Source organism: Stegodyphus dumicola, chromosome 10 (assembly GCF_044657685.1).
Source record: "Stegodyphus dumicola isolate Sdum_Otavi_A_Nest chromosome 10, ASM4465768v1".
NCBI lineage: Eukaryota > Metazoa > Arthropoda > Arachnida > Araneae > Eresidae > Stegodyphus > Stegodyphus dumicola.
Window position 1 is genome coordinate 114798057 of NC_140777.1, and position 21653 is coordinate 114819709.

A 21653-nucleotide genomic window follows, 5' to 3' on the forward strand; every position below is an offset into this window, starting at 1 on the left:
AATAAAAATTTATTGTAATTTGAAAAAGAATATTTTGTGTATATTTTCTCTTTTTTTTTCTGTATTCTGTCAAACTTGCTGCAGTTTTCATTAAAGCAATTTGTCTCAGTCAGTGTGAAAGATTTTATCTGTGCCTTTCAGTTTTGGAAAGCTTCTAAAATTATGTGTTTTTTTTTTAATGTTGTTGCTCTTAAATAATAAATGTTTATTAAGAGCAGATGCTATAGAAAAGGAATATTTGTGTGACTCGCACACACAAAAAAAAATTGAAACATTGTTAATTTGTTTAAATGTTGGTTGGAGAATTGGAAATTTGATTGTTCAAAGTATATTTTACTTGCATAATTAATACTGTGAACTATTACATTTATCTTAACAGTAAAAAAGGGAATTAAATGTTTTCCAGTCTCTGAATTTTGTTGTTATTTAAATTTTAGAATAAGATGTTGCTAAATTATAATATCTATATGAGATTTATTTCCTCCATAATTAATGTTGCTATTTAATTTGATTATAGTTGATAGACAAAGAATTCTGTTGGCTGGTATAAGTGTGCATGGATTTTTTTCTGTGTGGGTTTAGAATTTGGTGCATTTGTTTTTATAATTTATTTTTTAATAATAATTAATTTCAAGAAGCACAGATTATTGAGATGATGTAATCAATTAATTTCTCAAAAAAATATAAATACTATCTAAATATATAAAAAAAATATAAATACTATCTTAACCAAAGAAATAATTGTGCTGTAGCAGTGAAAATATATTCTAATTAAATTATATTAAATGCTAAAACTGGTTTTTACGAGTTTTTTACTTTTGCATTTTCATATTATGTTGAAAGGTCATAATTTAAGTATTTAACATAATTTAATTACAGTATATATACCCAAGGTGTTCAGGGGAAAAAATTTGAAAAAGAATGGTACATAAGTTTATGTGTTTATTGCATTGCGCTTTAACTCCCTCTGCAGGAGTTAAGTCTGCTGTGTGCCAGTCTTCTTGGTAAACAAAAATTTGAGTTCTTCTTTCCAACTATGTAAGCTACAATGCTATGTGTGTATGAAAAATTAAATGTGTGTTGTTAAAGCATCCTTAATCCTTATTTCATGTCAAGCTTTGATTGAACTAAAAAAAAATGAGGCTTGGGAGAAATGTTTTATTTATATTTATCTGGGATAAATACTTCAAATGACGTATTTGTGCACTGCTTAAAAGTTGTGCTGAAGTTATCATGAAACGTCACTTATCAGGTATGAATAGGCTCACTTTTAAGCTTCTCATAACAGTGAAAATATTTTGATTTGTTTTTTTAAATTTATTACAAGTATTTAATTTTAATATTATATTCAACCTTCAACATACCCACCTTAGACATATGAAACTAAATTTTTGTATTTGGTGACTATTATTCATAAAATTGAACTAAATAATTGAGTATCTCTTAGAAATTTCTGTTTCTTTTTTTTTGGGGGGGGTGGACTTATGGGAATCAGGTTTTGTCCTTTCATCTTGTTTTTTTCTCTGAATAAATGTGTTTAATTGATAATAAGTTAAATGAACTGATATAGTATTTCAACATATATTACTGCATGTCCTCTTCCAGAGCTTAAATTGCGTCGGAGTCGGGCTGCGGTGCTTCTTAGTTTTTGTGATAACTCATAATTCTAGACGGAGTGCATTGGAGCTCTAAATAAGAAGGCTCCAGCACTTCTTTTATGTAACTGAACAACAATTTCAGTAGAAATTTTGATCTCAAAAATTTTATTTTTAGCAATAAACTTATATTACAAATTGCTTATTAGTGCAAAAAGTGTTAGCCCAGAAGGCCTATTAATTTCATTTTGGCATTTTGCATTGGTTCACTATAAAAGTCAGTTACTTTTCAAATAGTTGCCACCAAATATTAGAGCCCTGTGTTATATTTAAAGAAATTAAATAATGAAGAATCTCCATAAATGTTGGTAATTTTCTCACATTGTGATAAAACAACGGTACCTAGAGCCATCAAATTTTGAATAATGTAATCTTCCACTGAATATGCACATGTGGAAGCCTGAATTTGGAATTTGAAATTAATTTTATTATCATTTCATATTTTGTAACACTTTAACGAATTTTTAAATTAACAAATTCAACGATTTCAAGGCAAGCAATGGCAATACTCTTCGAGGAAAAAAAAAAATTTATCTCCATGCAAGACAGTATGCAACCAGCAGCAAGAAATTCTAAAGATATGCTCATGTGATAGTGCTGTTGAATTTAATTTTATGGTTTAAATGCGAAGAACATATATTTAATAATAATAATAATAAAAAGGTAGCACACCAGACGTTAAAAAATGCCCCTTTAGGCATAATGTAAAATCTAAAAGCTTTCAGAATTTTTTTTATTTTTATCTCTTTACATTTTACTTAATTTTAAATAATTATTTAATTACTTTGATCTTCAATTATTGTAATAAATACTAATTAATTAAATACTAATTAATGAATGCTAATTTTAATTAATTTAATAATAATTAACTATTTAATTTTTGCGTTATTAATGATTTTAATAGTCATTTTATTTATTTATTTACACTTGTTCCTCTTTGCTGACGGTCTTCCATAGGGCTCTGGGACTTCTAATTTTAGAAGTTAAGCTCTGTTCTCTTCCTCTGTATTTAGGGATTTTTATTTGTATATAAATTCACACTGGAAAGGAAATATTTTATTATTCCCCCCTCCACAATGGATTTATGAGAAAATATTATCTTCTCTTTTGAACTCTTTTCAAGTTTGATAACTTAAATTACCAACAATTGATAATCATTAAATATTTAAGAGCAGAGAAAAACGGGTTGTATTATAGTGTCACAGCTGTTATCTAAGTACTGAATTTCATACTATGGAAGCATTTATTTAATAAATGATTAGAGTATTGTTATAAAAATATAATTTATTTTATATGTTGCTTTGAAAATGTTCTTTGTACCAAATAATGGAAGTCTAATACTTTTTTAGTTTTTTGAAAAATTGTTAGTCTCTGGAATCTTACCTGTCTGCATCAGTTTTGTGCTTGTGCATAAGTCTGTATTTGTTTGTTTCAGGGATTCGTAATGATGAACTTTGTGTGCAAGCACTCGAACAGCTTGTCCATCAACTTCCAATCCATCATAAATCAACTCTTCAAACACTCATGGCTCATTTTTGTCGAGTGTGCCGATTGCAGTATTCCAGAGGTATCAAGGAACCTCCTACAATTCTTATCCAGGTTCTCTGTCATATTCTTCTGAGGCCACCTTGGGAACGGATTGTGTACGTTAATTTTCTTTAATCATAAAATATTTGTCAGTTTGTTTTTTTATTGTTGTTTTGTTTTGTTTTTGTTTTTTTGTTTTATTTTAGTTTTTATTGCATTTTTAAAATACTTGAGTAGCACTTAGAAGATTATGATAAAATAGCAATTATCATGCATTTAACAGCATACAATAAAGTTTGCTTTATTTATGTTTATTTATTTTTAAAATAAATAATGATTAAGATTGCCACTTCGATATTTTGCATTTCAGCCAGATAGTTTATAATACAGAAGCTCATATCAGACTAGTTGAACTCTTGCTATTAAAAGGAAAGTGGGGAGAGCACATGCCTGTTTTTGACTCTGCTCCAGGTAGGGCTCTTTTTCTTACATGAAAATATTCATGCAGGTTAACTTGCTGATAGTATTTGCAGTATTCATAATAATATTTTAAATATGTTAAATAACTTTTATTTTCACTTGGAATTTTTCAGCTCTTCCTCCTCGTCGCATTTCAAAAATGAACCAGCCATTCCCAGAAATTATGATGCATGGAGGATCAGTGAGTATTTCTCCAAGTAGTAATGACAGCATTCCACAACGTCCTGTTGAGGGGCCAAAAAGTCTCAGTGATGCTGAATGGTATTGGGGTGATATTACTAGGTAAGGCAACATTGTATTATCTGTTGAAATAAAAATTTTGGCTTGTGTACTGATCTAACAAAGGATTATCAAACAAAAACTTTGTTTTGAAACCAAACAGTTTTAATAAGAATTAGAACTAAATAAATGTGTTTTTTCATGTTAAATAAATGCTGTCAGTTGCATTCATCACACTGTTAGTGATTAGCAGTCCTGGTTGCTGCATTGTTAAGCCCAGGTTTGAATCCTTGAAAAGGAATAGATGTTCAATATGGTGTCTGTGCTGCATGGTGGCATTTAAAATACTGTCATCCGGCAAGTCCTTTCAAAAGATTTGATGGGAGAGTTCTCTAATGTATTCTTTGACTTCTGTATTAAAATTAGGGTGAAGCTATGTAGTTAGTTTGCTAGGACTATGCCTGTACAGCCATTAGTAAAAATCTAGTGATCTGCCCACCTCTTGTCAGTCAGTTGCATCCTAAGATCCTGATATGGATAATCAGTAATGTGCCCACTAAAAGGATTAGAATTTGGATAAAAATCAAATTTAAAATTACAGTAAATATGGATATGATTATTTTATTGCTAAAATTTTGGAAAGAAAGCTACTTCTGCATAAAGAATTTTATGTGACAGAAAACCAGTAAAAGCTCAAATAATTTTTCTCACAACAACCAAACTGAGGAAAGTTTTCTGAAATTCAGCAATCTTGATCCAATATTTGTTGAAGTGATTTTGATTACAGATGTTTGCAAACATAAGCATAAAAAATTATCTCAGGTAATTTACTAAAAGTATAAGCAAGACCTAGAAAAACTGAAAATTTAGCTTCTTTTTGTATAAAATTGTAATAACAAAGTAGAATAAATGTTATGATTACAATTTCCGTGTTCGTAATTTTTAAATTATTATTTTGACATTTATCTGTGTAACTAAAAGAAATTAATGTTTATTTTCCAGTATTATATGGCCTCTTAATATGTAGTGCAATATGCAGATTTTTAAAATGGCTGTAATACATGCTGAAATTTTCTTCTGTAGTATCTCATTGCTTTAAGTTTAATATGCTGGCAAGTTTATACACTGGCTTTCAAATTTTAAACATGTGAAAGTAATACCAACAAAAATGAAAATGCAAAGTTTTGATTAACACCAAAATGCACACAAAGGTAGCAAAATGTATTTATGCACTACGGAAAACCAGCTTTATTTACAAAAAGAAAAGCAATATTTAATTTTTATAAATTATATGTGACATCATGTGTAGTTCATTAACAAATTGATGTTTAAGGCTATAAACAAACAAACCTATATCAATAAGGTATTTCACCACCTCGTACCTTTGTGCAAACTTTACAACAATTTCCCATCCTTCACTGAGGTCATCAACTGGAGATGCTAACAATGGCCAATCCTCTATTAGGGGAATTTCTAATTCTCTGAGACTGGCTGAAGAGGGAAAACATGCAGAGGGAGGGTACTGGAGGACATCAAAAAGAATTCTGATGATATTAAGGTCAAAGGAATATGATGTCCACTTCATGCGAGAGGCTCATACACTCCACTCTTTTAGCTCAATTGAGATGGTCATTATCATCCATGAGGAGCAAATTAGGACCAGTTGCTGCGGTGTAGGACTTTTCACTGTGGCTGATTTGCCATCAAGACATATTTTTCTTTACAAGACTGTATTATACCCGTATTAAATTAATTTAGTTTAATAATTCTGTGTACCTTTTGTATACTTAATTTACAAGATATAAAGAAATTACACAGAGTTGGAAAATTATGTTAAAGAGAACTGGGGCTAAACTTCTGTTGTAACAGAAGTTATATTATCGATTTTAAAATTATGTGGGTACAGTATTTACTGAATTTGCATAAAATTCTTGAAATTTTAATTGTCTAGTTCAGAGAAATCACTCATACAATGGGGAAATTCACATTTTTATAAAATCTCAATGGAAAACAGTACTACTTTGGAATCTTGTCAGCACATTAATCTCTTAAAATTAATATGTCATGTGTAACAGTGTATTTTTATAAAACTGTAACACAAAAACATTTTCGAAAATGCTTTTGTGTTGAATTAAATTAAATTATTAAATTAAACAGAGTTATTAATTTAAATCAACTTAATATAATATGCCAAGAAATAATACACTCGTGTAAAGAAAAATATGTCTTGATGTCGAAACAGCCATGGCGAATTGTCTCTTTCCCGTTGCTGCAGCATAGTCACAATAAAGAGTGCGACTAGATTTTGATGAATGTGAATTAGATTCTGCAGAATCCCAATAACATGCAGCCGTCACAGAGCAATCTTTAAAGATGTACAGCTGAGCTAGATATTGCGATGAATTTCCTGTCCGCACCACAATGCAGTCAATTCTGAGTGCGTGATGTTGATGATATTCTGGGCCTGATTTCAGGTCCCTTGTTCTTATTGTTCTCCCCAGACCCTTACATGCTTATCATCTGATTCCAGGGAAGATCTGAACTCGTGTCAGTCTGAGACAGTCCAGTTGAGAGATTGGTATTCAGGCATGCAGACCCTTTGTGTGAAGCCTTCAGTGCTCAGTATACTATCAGATATTGTCTTAACAAGTAATACTACAACCATGGATGTAACAATGGTGGAGGTCGTTCTTGCTGAGTTGTGGATTTCTTTTGGCTACTGTAGCAATATGCCGATTTTCAGAAGGGGTGGTAACCTTTGGCTGACCATGGGCAGGTCTCCAGACAATTATCTGACTTGTGGACTGTTTTGACATCCTTATTTGAACTGAAGCAACCAGTATATATCCCAGAATTTGAAATGCAGATATGCAGGACATAGCCACAAAATTCTATCCGAGCTGCAAAAGCATTTCTGTGAGTGTGGAATCACTCATTACACTACAAGACAAGTTTTTTATGTAAGAAGAGTATTTCTGACAAATAGATTTTCCTTCATTAACTTGCTTTTATTTGACTTATCCTTTTATTTTACAGCATTATTCTACATATAAAAGAGTTTAAAACTGAAAAGAAGTGATACTGAAGCATTAAAATTTCAATATACAATACATTTAACATTTTCAGGGAGGAAGTCAATGAAAAATTAAAAGACACTCCAGATGGCACATTCCTGGTTAGAGATGCTTCTAATAAGGGTTCAGGAGAATACACATTGACTTTAAGGTATGTATTTGTATTCTGATGTCCCAGAATTTTATAGAATTTGAAATGGTGTGTGTAATGTAATTCACAAGTTTCATTCTCACATGTTATTTTATATGATTTTTTTGTATTTTGCATAATAAACCCTGTGAATTATTGACAGAGATGGTCTTCTTGTGAACCTTATTTAACCTTTTCTGGATAGATGTCCTATATATGCATTCCATTGAACGTCTCTCACAGCCATGTGTCCCACTTGTGCATCACTGGAGAATAAGCTTAGGGGATGGTGATGCATGTGTTCATTTTAAGCTCAGCCATTTTTTAAAGACAACTAGATGGCACCTTGTGTCCATTACTTTTGAAGTGAACATAGTTTTAGGATTCTGACCTTCAGTTTGATCACATTCTACCTAATTTTGATGTCAGCTGTTGGGAAGGAAGGGAAGCTTAATGTAAACATACAGAGCTCGGCACTTTAACTCATCATGTGAGATAAACATTTGTGTTTCTGATATCCCTTCTAAACCTTTTTTTATTATTATTATTATTCTTTTCGCTACTGTATAGGATCTCTTAAGGTTACTATGTGGGGTTATGTTATGCTTTGTGTTTCAAATATATTTCGCATACTTCCCTTTTTATTTCGGAAAGTCTTGACTTCAAATGATTATAGCAAGCAAGTGCTATTTATCAGAGGAAGGATATACTCGCATGGTAAATGAACCAATTAGTGACATGGGTGATTCCTTTTCTAAATAGTTAGCGATTTTTCTAGTGATTCTGATATGGATGCTTTGTTACAGACTGAACTCACTGAGTGCCTGCCTTTCACTTCCTGAGAAAAATTTTACTTCTTCTTCATATAAATAGACTTTTTTGTATTTTTTATTACTTTTTAGGTTGATCAATATATTTTGCCAATTAAAACTTCGAAGTAACTTGAATAGTGCTTCCAAAAATTGTTTCTCAAAGTGAGCAATTTTTCTGTATATATTTTCATGTAAAGTGAGGAAAAAGCTTATTAAATGCTAATTTTAATACAGTACAAAGTCCGAAATCCGGACTCATCGGAACTTCAGCAATTCCGGATTTGGGATTTTTCCGAATATTAGATCATCAGTTTAAATCTAGTAAGATGGCATGTAGAAATTATAAAATTAAAAATATGAAATCGTGATTTATGAAATAATAAAGTATTTATGATCTAAAGGGTATAAACATTTACAAAAAAAAAAAAAAAAAAGCTTAATGTTTATTTGTTTACCTTGTTAAACATTTCTTTCAATGTAAGTTGTTTAAGTTGCTTTGTTTTTTGTGCTAATACTTTCGCTTTAATTCTGTAGACAGACATAATTTTGAAGTCTTATAACTGCTGTTTCGAGAATTGCAGCTAATTTGTCAATTGAAATTTTCTTGTTTTCAGTAACTTTCTTTGATATCGATTTCTGTCACTTTCTTCACTATCGGTAACGATATTTTCTGGACTTAGAACCATACTACAGATTTCGCCATTCATTAATTGAATTGATGATTGAGAAGCATTGTCATCACAATGAAAAACTTCTTTTATATCATTTTCATTTATTACCGCTTCTCCATATTTCTTTACAAAATCCGTTAATTGGAAAATTTCACCTTTGTTTTGGGATATCCAAAAACCTTTAAAATTAGCGGCTATTATCATCAAATTTAGCTATCCTTCACTATACATATTTGGCTATGCCTCATGAGCTTGGCGACTAACAAGTTGTTCCATTAAATTTTATCTTGCTTTTAGCGTGCACTGAGATAATTAAGCCCTGATAGTTATTTATTATGCTTATGTCTGTTTCTTGCATATGCTTAAGGCTTATCAGATTTCTGAATAAATAAATTCTGACATATACTTATTGAGGTACAGCACTAGATATCTTACCGCCTGATGCAGTCTCTGTGGGTCCTAAATTCTGTGACACGGTATGGCTATACGAGCCCTGGCGCTGATTCTGGTTATATGTGAATAGCAAATCAGTTATTCTTAATTAAAATAGCCCTAAATGTAATCTTTAGGTCAATGGGTATCATCAGCAAAATCTATTTTTAGCATACGGAAAGAAATTGTTGTTAAATTTTTCCTCATCAACATTTTTTAGCACATTTAACTTAAATCTGTGATCATCACCAAGCGTAATGTCAACATAAAAGGTTACCATACTCCTTTGTTATTCAATTACTAACATAAATTGTTTAGGCATCGCTACATCAGTCATTACTCAGGTTGTCATATGTTTAAACTTGCGATGATGAAAGAAAAGTATGATAAATAATAATTCGCCAGGTTGGCATCAGATCAACGATGTATCTATGTGGAATGTTTCAGTTTGAGATGTGTGCCAAGCAGATACACAGCAACAGAGCCAAATTACTGATAGTACAAATTATACTAAAATGATCGTTTCTTCAATAGCAAGGTATTTTATTTAGTGTCGAAGTGAAATTAATAATCGGGACTCTCCAAACGTTTTATTATGTGCAGAGGGGGCGATCAAATGCACATGCTTAACCCTTTTTGGCACGCTACCTTTTAAAGTCGGAGTTTTGATTTAAAAAAAAAAAAAGGTTGGCAGTCTAATTAGGCCTAGAGGAGTACACAAGTAAAATTTTGTGAAGATAGCACTTATTGTTTTAATTCTGTGGGTGTGCCCAAAGTGGCACACTGATTGAATAAAGCTCCAAAAAGAGTGCTGAAATGAGCATTGTTGCCAATGAACTGACCGATGAGATGCAGAGAAACAAAGAATACAGACTCTTAGTTGTCCTAGATTATCGGTGAGCCCGGTCTGGGCACACCTAGGGTTCACCATTTGATTTTAGGCAAGATTTCAAGGTAAAATTTTTTAACTAATATAGAATAAGGAAATTAGCATACAGCCAAAAAGTAACATAGAAATTTCTTTTCAAACAATTCCTTTTATACCCTAAAAAAAATGGAAGATTTCTTTGAAAAATGAGGGTCTAAAAAAACTAAACATGGTTAAAATATATGAGCTGGTTTGTGTTGAGCTGCCATCTACTATAAATAAGGAAGGTTCAGAGTAACCTGTAAATCCTTTTTCATTCAATTTTTCTGTGCATACAGAAGGAAATTTTTAGGTGTGTCCACACCGGACATACTGTGTCGCAAAGGGTTAAAGCCTACGAGAAAAAATGTTGTTGGTGGTTTTGAGGTATGGATTTTAGATCGTTCCGGATAATGGACGTCCGGATTTCGGACTTTTTACTGTATATATGATAGCTTGAGTAGTTACCTAAAATGGGACCAAAATATTGTGATGTTTGGAGTTAAACTTTTGTTTCTGATTTTTTTTCCTAAACTTAGGCTTAGTGATGCAAAACCCTCATCCTGAGGGGCGATTTCTTTCAACTCATATCTGTCCTGAGGGAATGTTGGAACAAAGGCAGGTTATGTTAAGAGGGTTAAAGTACACAGTTATATCATTCCAAGTTAAGGCGTGAAGCATATATACGTTTAAATATGGAGACTTCTTCAGTCTGTTAGCATAGAAAGTATTTGACAGACTAGCTTTCTTGTAATAACTATTTGTTCTCATCTGAAATTATTAGCTTTCATTTTTAATTTTACTTATGCAAGATTTAAAGTTTGAGTAATCATCTTCCTGTCATGTGTTGCAATGATATGTTGAATACTGAAAGCTTAATATATTAATTTTTGTTTTTAATTAATAAAAATATTTAAGGTTTTCGAACAATTTCCTTATTCATAGTAATGTTGTATTTTCTGCTGAAGTACAACAGCATTTTAAAAATCTAGGCTGCTGGTATGTAGTAAAAAACAATGATCTTTCTGAAGAAATATGACTGACTTCAGAACATCTTAATAACAGGAAGTCAGTGATTTATGTACTCAAGCACTGCCTCAGATTTTAAAAAAAAAAGTGATTCTGTGTTTGAGAACTTTGTATTTTCTCACCTACTTTCCTCTCACCTTTTACAAATTTTACTGCTCAAAAACTGAGAGGGGGAAAATATATGCAAGTAATTTAATATCCAAAGATGTGATTATAGTAAGAGCATAAAAGAAATATGAATAAGCTATGAGTAACTATCCTAATATTATTTATTCATGCGAAACATACCAGTATATACGCAGTAGTATTAACATTACAATATCTTATAAGATACTATAATTTCTACTTTCCCATATCCTGAATCCCACCCATTATTATAGTATACTGCTACTTCCCAGGCCTAAAATCACTTAATGTTATCCCCATTATCTGCTACAGCTTGCCAAGTCATCACCATCATCTTTGTCACCAGCAGGCTGCCTTGTCATATGTAATAATGATCCTCAGAACCATTGAGAGCATTAGATATCTTATTTTCTTGAAGCTCTTCAGTATAATTGCTTCATTTATGACAGCTCATACACCCAAAATCCACCAGAAAATCAGTTAGTAAGATATAAACAACCATCATGTAAATGAACTCATTTTTTAAATTCAGGAACTATTTGAAGAAGTTGAAATTTATGAAAGTATATAAAATTTTCGGAACCTTGTGCTAAAATATTTAAGGTGGAAGTTACGCAAAAGGGGAAAATACACATGGAAATATGGCACTGCTTGAAAATATGTATGTGTCTGAGTATAGTTTTTATCTGTGCCTATTTAATATAGTACTATTCTCTAATTACTTAAAGTAGTGTAAAGAATCTCTTCTAATTTATTGCATTGTTAAATCCTTGCAAAGGATGGTAATCTTATAAAAAGATGTTACATTTAGTATTAACAGGATGGGAAGTAAATCCGTGTAGCCTTTTTTTTTTTTTTTTGTTTGTTTGTTTGTGTGTGTATGTGTTTACCATGTTTCATTTATGTTTTATGTTTGCAGTCATGTCATTTTTAATCATAGTATATAAATATTTATTGCAATAATATTTGTTTTTACTCTTTAACAGGAAAGGTGGCAGCAACAAATTAATCAAAATATGCCACAGAAATGGCAAATATGGCTTCACAGAGCCTCTGATGTTTAATTCTGTGGTTGAATTGATCAACTACTATCATAATGTGTCCCTTGCTCAATATAATCGCACATTAGATGTCAAATTACTCCACCCTGTATCAAGATTCCACCCTGTAAGTTTCCATAATTTTACCTGCTTTTTTAATCGTTTGATATATATAGGATAAATATGCCCTGTACATCTCTTTAATGTGTTCGAGTTTTGTGGTGTTGCTGGCCGTGATCGTATAAAAGTAATTATACTAAGAGTATCAAATGCGAATTAATTCCATTTAAATCATTAAACTAAAAATTTAGTGGTTAGTACATTGCATGATTATTAATAATAAGAATCAAATGACTTACCCAATAAGGCATGCATGAGTCAGTACCTCTCTTTTAAATATACATTTATTAAATCACAAAAACACACATTTCTTGATTAGCCTAGATAAATCACAAAAACACACTTTTCTTATATTCGATATGTTATAAGAAAAAAACACATTCATGAATCCCCTTCGGCATGTGCTACTCGTTAGTCCTACGGGACTGTCACAGCGTTCATTTTTTTCTGTATACTGTAATTCCTAATCCTCTAGCATCGCTGGCCCATTACTTATCAGCATCTTGCAAGAAGCTTAATTAATATGCAGTGCAATTACTCGTGATAGAAGAGATCAAATTTCTAGCAGATAGGCTTGAAATTGGCGCACATGGTCGTCACTTCGAAACATCCAATTGTCAGGATTATACACGTTGAGTCACAGCACAGGAACAATTTTTACCTCGCAGCCTAATCAGTAAAGTTTACCTGATTTCTTATATTCTTCGTACAAGAACATATTTTCTCCTCCATCCTTGAAAATGGACCTCAGATCGAGTACCGTGGATGATGGCGAGAGCTGTATGTGTGTGTGTGTGTGTGGCCCAAAGGTCCACACACTCGTTAACACGACGACAGGCAGAAAGAGAAAGACAAAACCAGTCCTTCCAGTTTTTATCCATTGCGATGCACGTGGCAAGGCGTGATAACGATTTAAGAATCGATACAGCCACCGTGTTCACTGTGAGAATATTCTGTCTCACATTCCCTCCGGCCGAAGAAAAAAAATTTTTGTCCGAACACTGGACAAATGCAATCCCTCTCTGCTGGATACACTTGAACTTTCATCAGCATCACATACACATTTCACACCAATCTTTATATCACTTGCAAAGGCACTGCACTTTATCATTTCGTTGGCACTATATAAACATTTAACATTACACGCACACAGTTGAGCTCTCGTATGCACTATACACACATAATTCACATTAATTTTTCACATTGCTTGAAAAAAAAAACACAGCACTTTGAACACTTTGTGATACACATTTTTTTTACATTCTTAAATTAGTATTATTCTTTTACGTACTCATGCATGTCTACTCTTACCTAAAATATCACCACAAATGTGATTCCATCAAAGAAATTTTGACATATATCATTTATAACTCACATGTGATAAAATCAATTTATCAACTACTAATGATATTGCATTATCAATTTAATGTTACTCCTCTTAACCATTGTTTACCTTTGTTACATTATCTCATTCTTTACATTTTAGAATCACATGCACTATTTCATTACTTAGCTACTTTTATCATTTGATCATATTCATTTCACATATACCTTTCATACACCAATGTATCATGACATTGTTACAAGCTACATTTGTATTAGATATACTACTAAATTACATAACTTCAATTTGATTCAGCAGTAAGACAAGGAGATTAGCACCACACTCTTTGTTTTTTAATCTGCTACCTAGTAATCAATGATACCCTGCATAGTACAATTCAATTCTTCTGGTATCTGGACCAGCCAAATCTACCAAAATAGTGCAATTAGTGCTTTATTACACTAAATTGACCCATACCACACATGATCATCATTCATTATCTAGCTTGTACACATGCTACATTCTTATCATAATCACAACTTCTTAACACTTTTTTTTTTTTTTTAACATATGCAATTTTCAACTTAATCTTTCTTAATGATTCATATCAGATAATCACAAAATTTAAAATTTTATCCAATCATTACTAATATTCACCTATTTGATATCAGACATAATCACAAAATTCAAAATATTTAAGCAATTATCAATAGTATTCATACTGGAATCACATGTGTAGTTATATTTTTAAGCATAAGCATAAAATGGTTCTCTACCTGAATTCAAACAGTTAAAACTTAAATTCAACTTCTTTTTTTTTTTTTTTTTTTTTTTTTTTTTTGTCACGGCACCATAAAGTGATGCCTTTATTATTATTATCCTGGTCACGGCACCATAAATGTGTTGTTGCTGGCCGTGATCGTATAAAAGTAATTATATTAAGAGTATCAAATGCGAATTAATTCCATTTAAATCATTAAACTAAAAATTTAGTGGTTAGTACATTGCATGATTATTAATAATAAGAATCAAATGACTTACCCAATAAGGCATGCATGAGTCAGTACCTCTCTTTTAAATATACATTTATTAAATCACAAAAACACACATTTCTTGATTAGCCTAGATAAATCACAAAAACACACTTTTCTTATATTCGATATGTTATAAGAAAAAAACACATTCATGAATCCCCTTCGGCATGTGCTACTCGTTAGTCCTACGGGACTGTCACAGCGTTCATTTTTTTTTTCTGTATACTGTAATTCCTAATCCTCTAGCATCGCTGGCCCATTACTTATCAGCATCTTGCAAGAAGCTTAATTAATATGCAGTGCAATTACTCGTGATAGAAGAGATCAAATTTCTAGCAGATAGGCTTGAAATTGGTGCACATGGTCGTCACTTCGAAACATCCAATTGTCAGGATTATACACGTTGAGTCACAGCACAGGAACAATTTTTACCTCGCAGCCTAATCAGTAAAGTTTACCTGATTTCTTATATTCTTCGTACAAGAACATATTTTCTCCTCCATCCTTGAAAATGGACCTCAGATCGAGTACCGTGGATGATGGCGAGAGCTGTATGTGTGTGTGTGTGTGTGGCCCGAAGGTCCACACACTCGTTAACACGACGACAGGCAGAAAGAGAAAGACAAAACCAGTCCTTCCAGTTTTTATCCACTGCGATGCACGTGGCAAGGCGCGATAACGATTTAAGAATCGATACAGCCACCGTGTTCACTGTGAGAATATTCTGTGTTCTCACAAGTTTTAAGGTAGCAACTGACCATAAATAACATGTGATGCTAAAATACTTCCTTAGTAATCATGTGATTCTTTAATGCATAAAATAATTGTGTTTTGTTGCGTGCATATGGGTTTGTAATGGATTGAATGCACAAGTCGATAAAAAGTTAATAAAATTTATTCTTATCCAAAGAAATAAAAAAGTGCTGAAATTTCCTCAGAGATATTCATACAAAATCACAATATCTCACAGTACTTAAATTTTAAACTACTAAAACGCTAAATAGAACACAATTCGAAACAGAGAAAGCTACTCCAATCTCACCGTGAATTCACTGCAATCAACAAGAACTAAGTAAACAACTGAACTGAAATAGTTTAATCTGGCTTTTTAATCATGCACGAGAACATTCTGGTATTTTTGCGATTTTTCTGGATAGCAGAAGGGTACAATTACGAGATATCTATTTATTAAACGTTAACTGCACCTGCTCCTGAATTTAAAATTTTCCGGCATAGCTTTCTTTTCAAATAAGTCTTGTGTTTATATTGCATGGTGATATAAAACAATTTTAATTAATTCTATTAAAAATAGCTAAATAAATACAAAATCCATAACGGTATATTTGTCATGTAATTTAACTGAAGTTGTAAATAACACATTTGGAAATAAGATTTTTTTTAATGTGTCTGTGTACTGTTAAAGCTTTACCCAGTTGTTTTTATCTATTTCAATTTTTAATTTTAGACTGGATTTGATGAAGAGGAATCAGCAGATATTGAAAAGGTGGGTGAAAAACTCATGAAAGTTAATCAAGAATATCTGCAAAAAACTAAACTTTTTGATCAGTTTTATGAAGACTTTAGTAAAACATCACAAGAACTTCAGTTAAAAAAGCAAGCACAAGATGCCTTTGATGCGACATTATCCGTGTTTGAAGAACAAATGCAACTCCTGACAGAAAGTATCAAAAGTGCTGCACCTTGTGAAATTAATCTGTAAGTGTATATTTTGTAATTTAATTTATATATTAAGTGCCTTATTATGTGTTTAGAAATCAGAACTCGTTGCTTTTATTTATTTGATATTTTATTCTGAACTTATTTATAGACTTAGAGAAAATTATGACCTCCTAAATTCCCGCCTGCAAACACTCAAAGAGAGTAAAGATCAGTTGGATATGGAACTGAAGCATCAAGCTGCATATAATAGGTCCTTAGACAGAGAAATGAATACTTTAAAGCCTGAAATCATGAGGTTATATAAACAGCGGGAAGATTTTTTATCGTAAGTAAATATTATTCATATGACAAAGTATAATTAAAACTGTGTGGCAAAAAGTGTCGAAATTATGCTGTGTTGAGGGTACTTCATGAAAAGCTAAGAGTTTTTTATTATTACAGTAAAAGTCCAGAAAGATCCGCAAAGCTTGGGGCCAGAGGTTGAAAGGATTGTAGGATTTTGTGGATTTCATGACAGAAAAGATAAATCATAATATTCAGACTAAAAGTGCAAAATAAATAAGGCGTATTAGATACATTTAATTAATTATTATATACATTATTTCAATAACTTATTATATGCATTAAATTATTATTACATGTATAAATTGATTATATTATTCATTGTATTATATATACACAGCATCGAGGTTTGCCAATTTCGCCTCATGCAAAGATTTCCGGTTTCGGATTCCGGTGTTAGAATCACGGTTGCTGTAAAATTTCAACAGCTTTTCTTTATTTTTCCGTCTATCATACACAATCGTATCTCAATTACATACGATTCTGCTATAAACCGAGAAGTAGCACCTGTCTCCATCTTTTGCAGAATTTGCACTTTTTGCATTACCGTCAATGCAACGTGTTTACGTTTTTCAACATTGCAAGCAGTAAAATCATGAGTGCATTTCTTATCTGTAATTGTATTAGAATGGGCTGAAATTTAAACTATTCTTAATTTATCCACAAAATATCCGGATAAAAAAAAGGCAGCACAAAATAATCTCGTGAAATAACAAAGCTCAGAAAATACAGCAACGTGAATCGTGAACTTGAAAGAATTGAGTGAATCGTCTGCTTTCTTACATCGATGCAGATTAGAGGGGAAAAAACTTTTATTATGATGTCAATAATTTGGTATTTCCGTTATTGCTCATTATTTTTTGGTAATTATAACGTCATTATTCAGTAAGTATTTTTTCTTCGATATTTCTTAACTCAATGTTGCGGTTACTGGAACCTATAAACTGAATGTTTATATTTTGAGAGGCAACGCGGATTTCAGGAGTTGGTGGATTTCAGGTCGGCGGAATTTTGTTATTTGACTGTATTGATTTATTTTATTTTATTAATTAATGGGAATGGAGAACTTAGTCTTTAACATATTTTTATAACATTTTTTTCATATATACAGGAGGATACTGGGCATTGCTGTGTCTCAATCATAATCTAAAATACAAGTTCTTTTTAGCACAAGGACTTTAATTTTGACCACTACAAGACGATGTTTCACTTTTCAAATTGCTGCCACCAAATGTTAGAGCCGTGCATTATTTAAAGAAATTAAATAATAAAGAATCTGCATGAATGTGTATATGTTTCTCACATTGTGAAAAAAACAACAGTACCTCGAGTCATGAAATTTTAAATAACCTTAGTCCTCCCTCGAATATGGGCATCTAGAAGACCAAATTTAAGATTTGTTTTATTATCTATTTTATATTTTGTAAGTCTTAAGGAATTTTTGATCAACAAATTCAATGATTTCAAGGTGAGCAATGGAAACACTGTACAGAGTAGGATTTGAACCATGGATCTTTCATTTAGCTTGTTGGTTGTGCTTATCACTTATGCATGAGAGCATATAGTATGATAATTCCTTATACTGAGTCTGTTAGATTTTTTTCATGTGAACACTATGAGCATATTGTGCTCATGTATCAAGGCCATCTTATATACATACAGTGTTTACATATTTTTACGAAGATTTCAATAAGAAATTTTAAAAGAAGCAAATATTTTGAAATAAAAATTTCTGGCAACAGCTTATTTAAAATGATAAATATTACTTGCTACTTTTAAGTTTATTCTTCTTTCAAAATCCGCACGTAAACAAGCCGGGGGGGGGGGGGGGTAAGAGCATGTCGTTTTTGCTTTCTGAAGAGAAATATTCCTATTGCATAATTCAAAAAATGTTATAAAATACATAGAGTTAAAATTTTTAAGTGCAAAACAGGCAATATTATTAATTAGAAAACGATAAAATCATCAATCATTACTCCAAACGAACATGGAAAGAAGACTCCAAATGACTATCCAAAAAAGATACATACTGTTTCAAAGTTAAATCATTGGTAAAAAGAGAAAATTTGCTAACACAGTAATAATTTACTAAGTCTTTAAATACATCTGTAGCAACAATAAATAAAATAATATGCCAATATTTACAACTTAAACAATGTTCATCAATTTATGATAAGGTGCATGGTTCATTACAGAACAATTTGTAGAACTCCATATGAAAACTGTTTAGCAGGAGATAAATGGAAATGTGATGACTGCTGAGGAAGCATGGGTTTATCTAAATGGCTGCAACAAATGATAGTTTGTTAACTATCGAAAATAAAGAGAAAATTGTACAAACCTGGTTTTGCCAATGCAAAGAAAGTTTCAGTAAAGAGTTTATGATTGTGGCAAGATTCTCTTATAAAGGGAAATTAAAAATTAGAATGTAAAAAAGTATTAAAATCAGCTCAGCGTACTCTCAAGAGAACGTTTTATGTCCGATTTTTACAATTTATGATAAAAACTCCATTTCTTTATCCTAATAGCTTTTAAAGAATTAAACTCATCAAAACTAAGCAACAAATCATACTTCAACAAGTACCACTGCAATAGCCATTGTAAGCGTTGCTCTGCAAAGCCCTAATCAATTAACCTAACTTAACCTTTGTTAAGGAATATTCTTTGATATCGCCAAGAGATGGCATTAGGAGTCCATCTATTGGCTTACTTGACCTTTCCCCTTCTGAACACGTGACTTGAAAAAATATTCTTCTTCTTGAAGGTAGAATTTCGATGCACTACGCAATAGAATTCGATTTAGATTTAAGCTGGAACTATTCAGTTATTGCCTTTTGAGCATTAAATATTCGATTCAGGCATTTTAGCCAACATTGTATATATGTAAATATTAAGCTTAATTAAAATTTATGGAAAACCCTCCAGGCCATGCATCTCGTCTATTGGATTATGAGTGATTCGACTTTGATCTAGAACTTTCGTTACACCTTTCTTCTATCACAGAAAAGTCTTTTTGTGATGAATGAGTTAAACGCATTATATAGAAATTTTTGTTAAATGTCAATCAGTCAACTTCTTAGAATGGCTGCAGTAATTACTTCCTTCATTTTCATTAAAAATTTAGGATTAGCTTTGACTGGCATTCTTTAAAATATGCCATGTTGCATAGCTAAATGATTTTTTCCTTCTTTTTGCTTCTTTGTCGTCTCCATTGTCAAAAACATCCAATGTATATAAAAATTAAAAGTTCTTCATTTATTTCTTGCCAATAACTAGTGGCAGTTGATAGGATGAGGTTTATTTAATCAAGTAATAACTCAGAGAAATGCATCAATGTAAATCTTAAAACTAGGCAAAACAGCAGCCTTGCATTAAACTGCTGCGTTTATGTGTTAAGCTGGGTTTAAACAGGCTAAGTACCATCTCCAAATCGATCAGCTGCTTTGTTGATGGAATAAAGTAAAGTATTCTATCAATTTCGCAGGAAAACAGGCGCAGGTTCCTCTTCATCAAGAGCGCTCCTGGCAAAGAGGAACTTTTACCTGTTTGTCAACAAAAGCAATACAGATTTGATTAAAATCTATGTCAAATGCAAGGTTGCTGTTTAACCTAATTGCAAGTGATAGCTCTTAGTGTTTAATTTATTGTTTCAGATGTGTTATTGTAATTCAGATATAAATTTATGTTTCAGGATGCTAAATGCAAGAGGCGTCAACAAAGATAGAATTAATAAACTGTTGCAAGATTCATGTGCTGAAGCAAAAGACCTTATGAGGTTAGTATCTTTTATTTCTTAGCTAAGGAAATAGTTAAGTTTTTTATTGTTATTAAATTTTTTGGAAATTTAGTTGAAAAGAATGCTTAAAAACAAAGGATTTCATACAGTTGTAGGACTTTTTTTTTCTTTTCCAAATAACCATTGAGAAATTAATATTAGCGTTTTTCTCCAATTTTCATTGGCCATTTAAAAACTTTTGTGTGGTTTATATTTTTCTAGGGTATTCTAATTAATTTATAAATTTTCTCACCATATTTGTATGCAATAAATTACTATTAATTTTGCAATATTAGTTAATAAAAATATATACATCAAATATTCAGATAGTCTTGTAAGTTATTGCATAATATATTTTCTGATGATAAATAAATATGTATGCAGTTTAGGTTGATAATACAGTAGAATTCCAGAAATTTGCAAAGCTTGGGACCAGAGGTTGTGCGGATTTTAGGATTTTGCGGATTTCAGGACAGAAAAGATAAAGCATAATATTCGGACTAAAAGTGCAAAATGAATAAGGTGTATTAGATACATTTAATTAAATTATTATATACATTATTGCAATAATTTATTATATGCATTAAATTATTATTATATATATAAATTGATTATATTATTCATTGTATTATATGTACATAGCATCGAGGTTTGCCGATTTCGCGTCATGCAAAGATTTCCGTTTTTGGATTCCGGTGTTAGAATCACTGTTGCTATAAAATTTCAACAGCTTTTCTTTATTTTTCCGTATATCACACACAATCATGTCACGATTCCATACCATTCTGCTATAAATTGAGGAGTAGCACCTGTTTCCATCTTTTGCAGAATTTGCACTTTTTGCATTACCGTCAATGCAACATGTTTACGTTTTTCAACGTTGCAAGCAGTAAAATCACGAGTGCGTTCCTTATCTGTCATTGTGTTAAAAAGGGCTGAAATAAAAAATATTCTTAATTTATCCACAAAATATCTGGATAAAAAAGGCAGCACTAAACAATCTCGTGAAATGAAATAACAAAGCTCAGAAAATACAACTTAAATCGTGAACTTGAACAAAGAGTTGAGTGAATCATCGGCTTTTTTACCTCGATGCAGATTAAAGGGAAAAAAAAAACTTATTTATTTTATCTTACTTTTTTTAACATTTTTATATCAGTAATTTGGTATTTCCGTTTTGACTCATTATTATTCGGTAATTATGATGTCATTAATCAGTAAGTATTTTTTTTTTTCGATATTTCATATTCAATGTTGCAGTTTCGGAAACCTATAA

The 21653-nt window shown here is 31.4% G+C and overlaps 1 protein-coding gene across 2 annotated transcripts in view; it reads left to right on the forward strand.

Annotated features, from left to right (window-relative positions):
* LOC118202418 (phosphatidylinositol 3-kinase regulatory subunit alpha-like) overlaps nt 1–21653 on the forward strand; it is a 313423-nt gene that overhangs the window by 285893 nt on the left and 5877 nt on the right. For both annotated transcript variants that reach the window (XM_085825402.1, XM_085825403.1), the window contains exons 13-20: nt 3091–3298; nt 3553–3653; nt 3776–3944; nt 7008–7106; nt 12049–12229; nt 16046–16296; nt 16409–16585; nt 20294–20377. In XM_085825402.1, the coding sequence (XP_085681528.1) occupies nt 3091–3298; nt 3553–3653; nt 3776–3944; nt 7008–7106; nt 12049–12229; nt 16046–16296; nt 16409–16585; nt 20294–20377 (1270 nt within the window). The remainder of the gene's footprint in view (nt 1–3090; nt 3299–3552; nt 3654–3775; nt 3945–7007; nt 7107–12048; nt 12230–16045; nt 16297–16408; nt 16586–20293; nt 20378–21653) is intronic.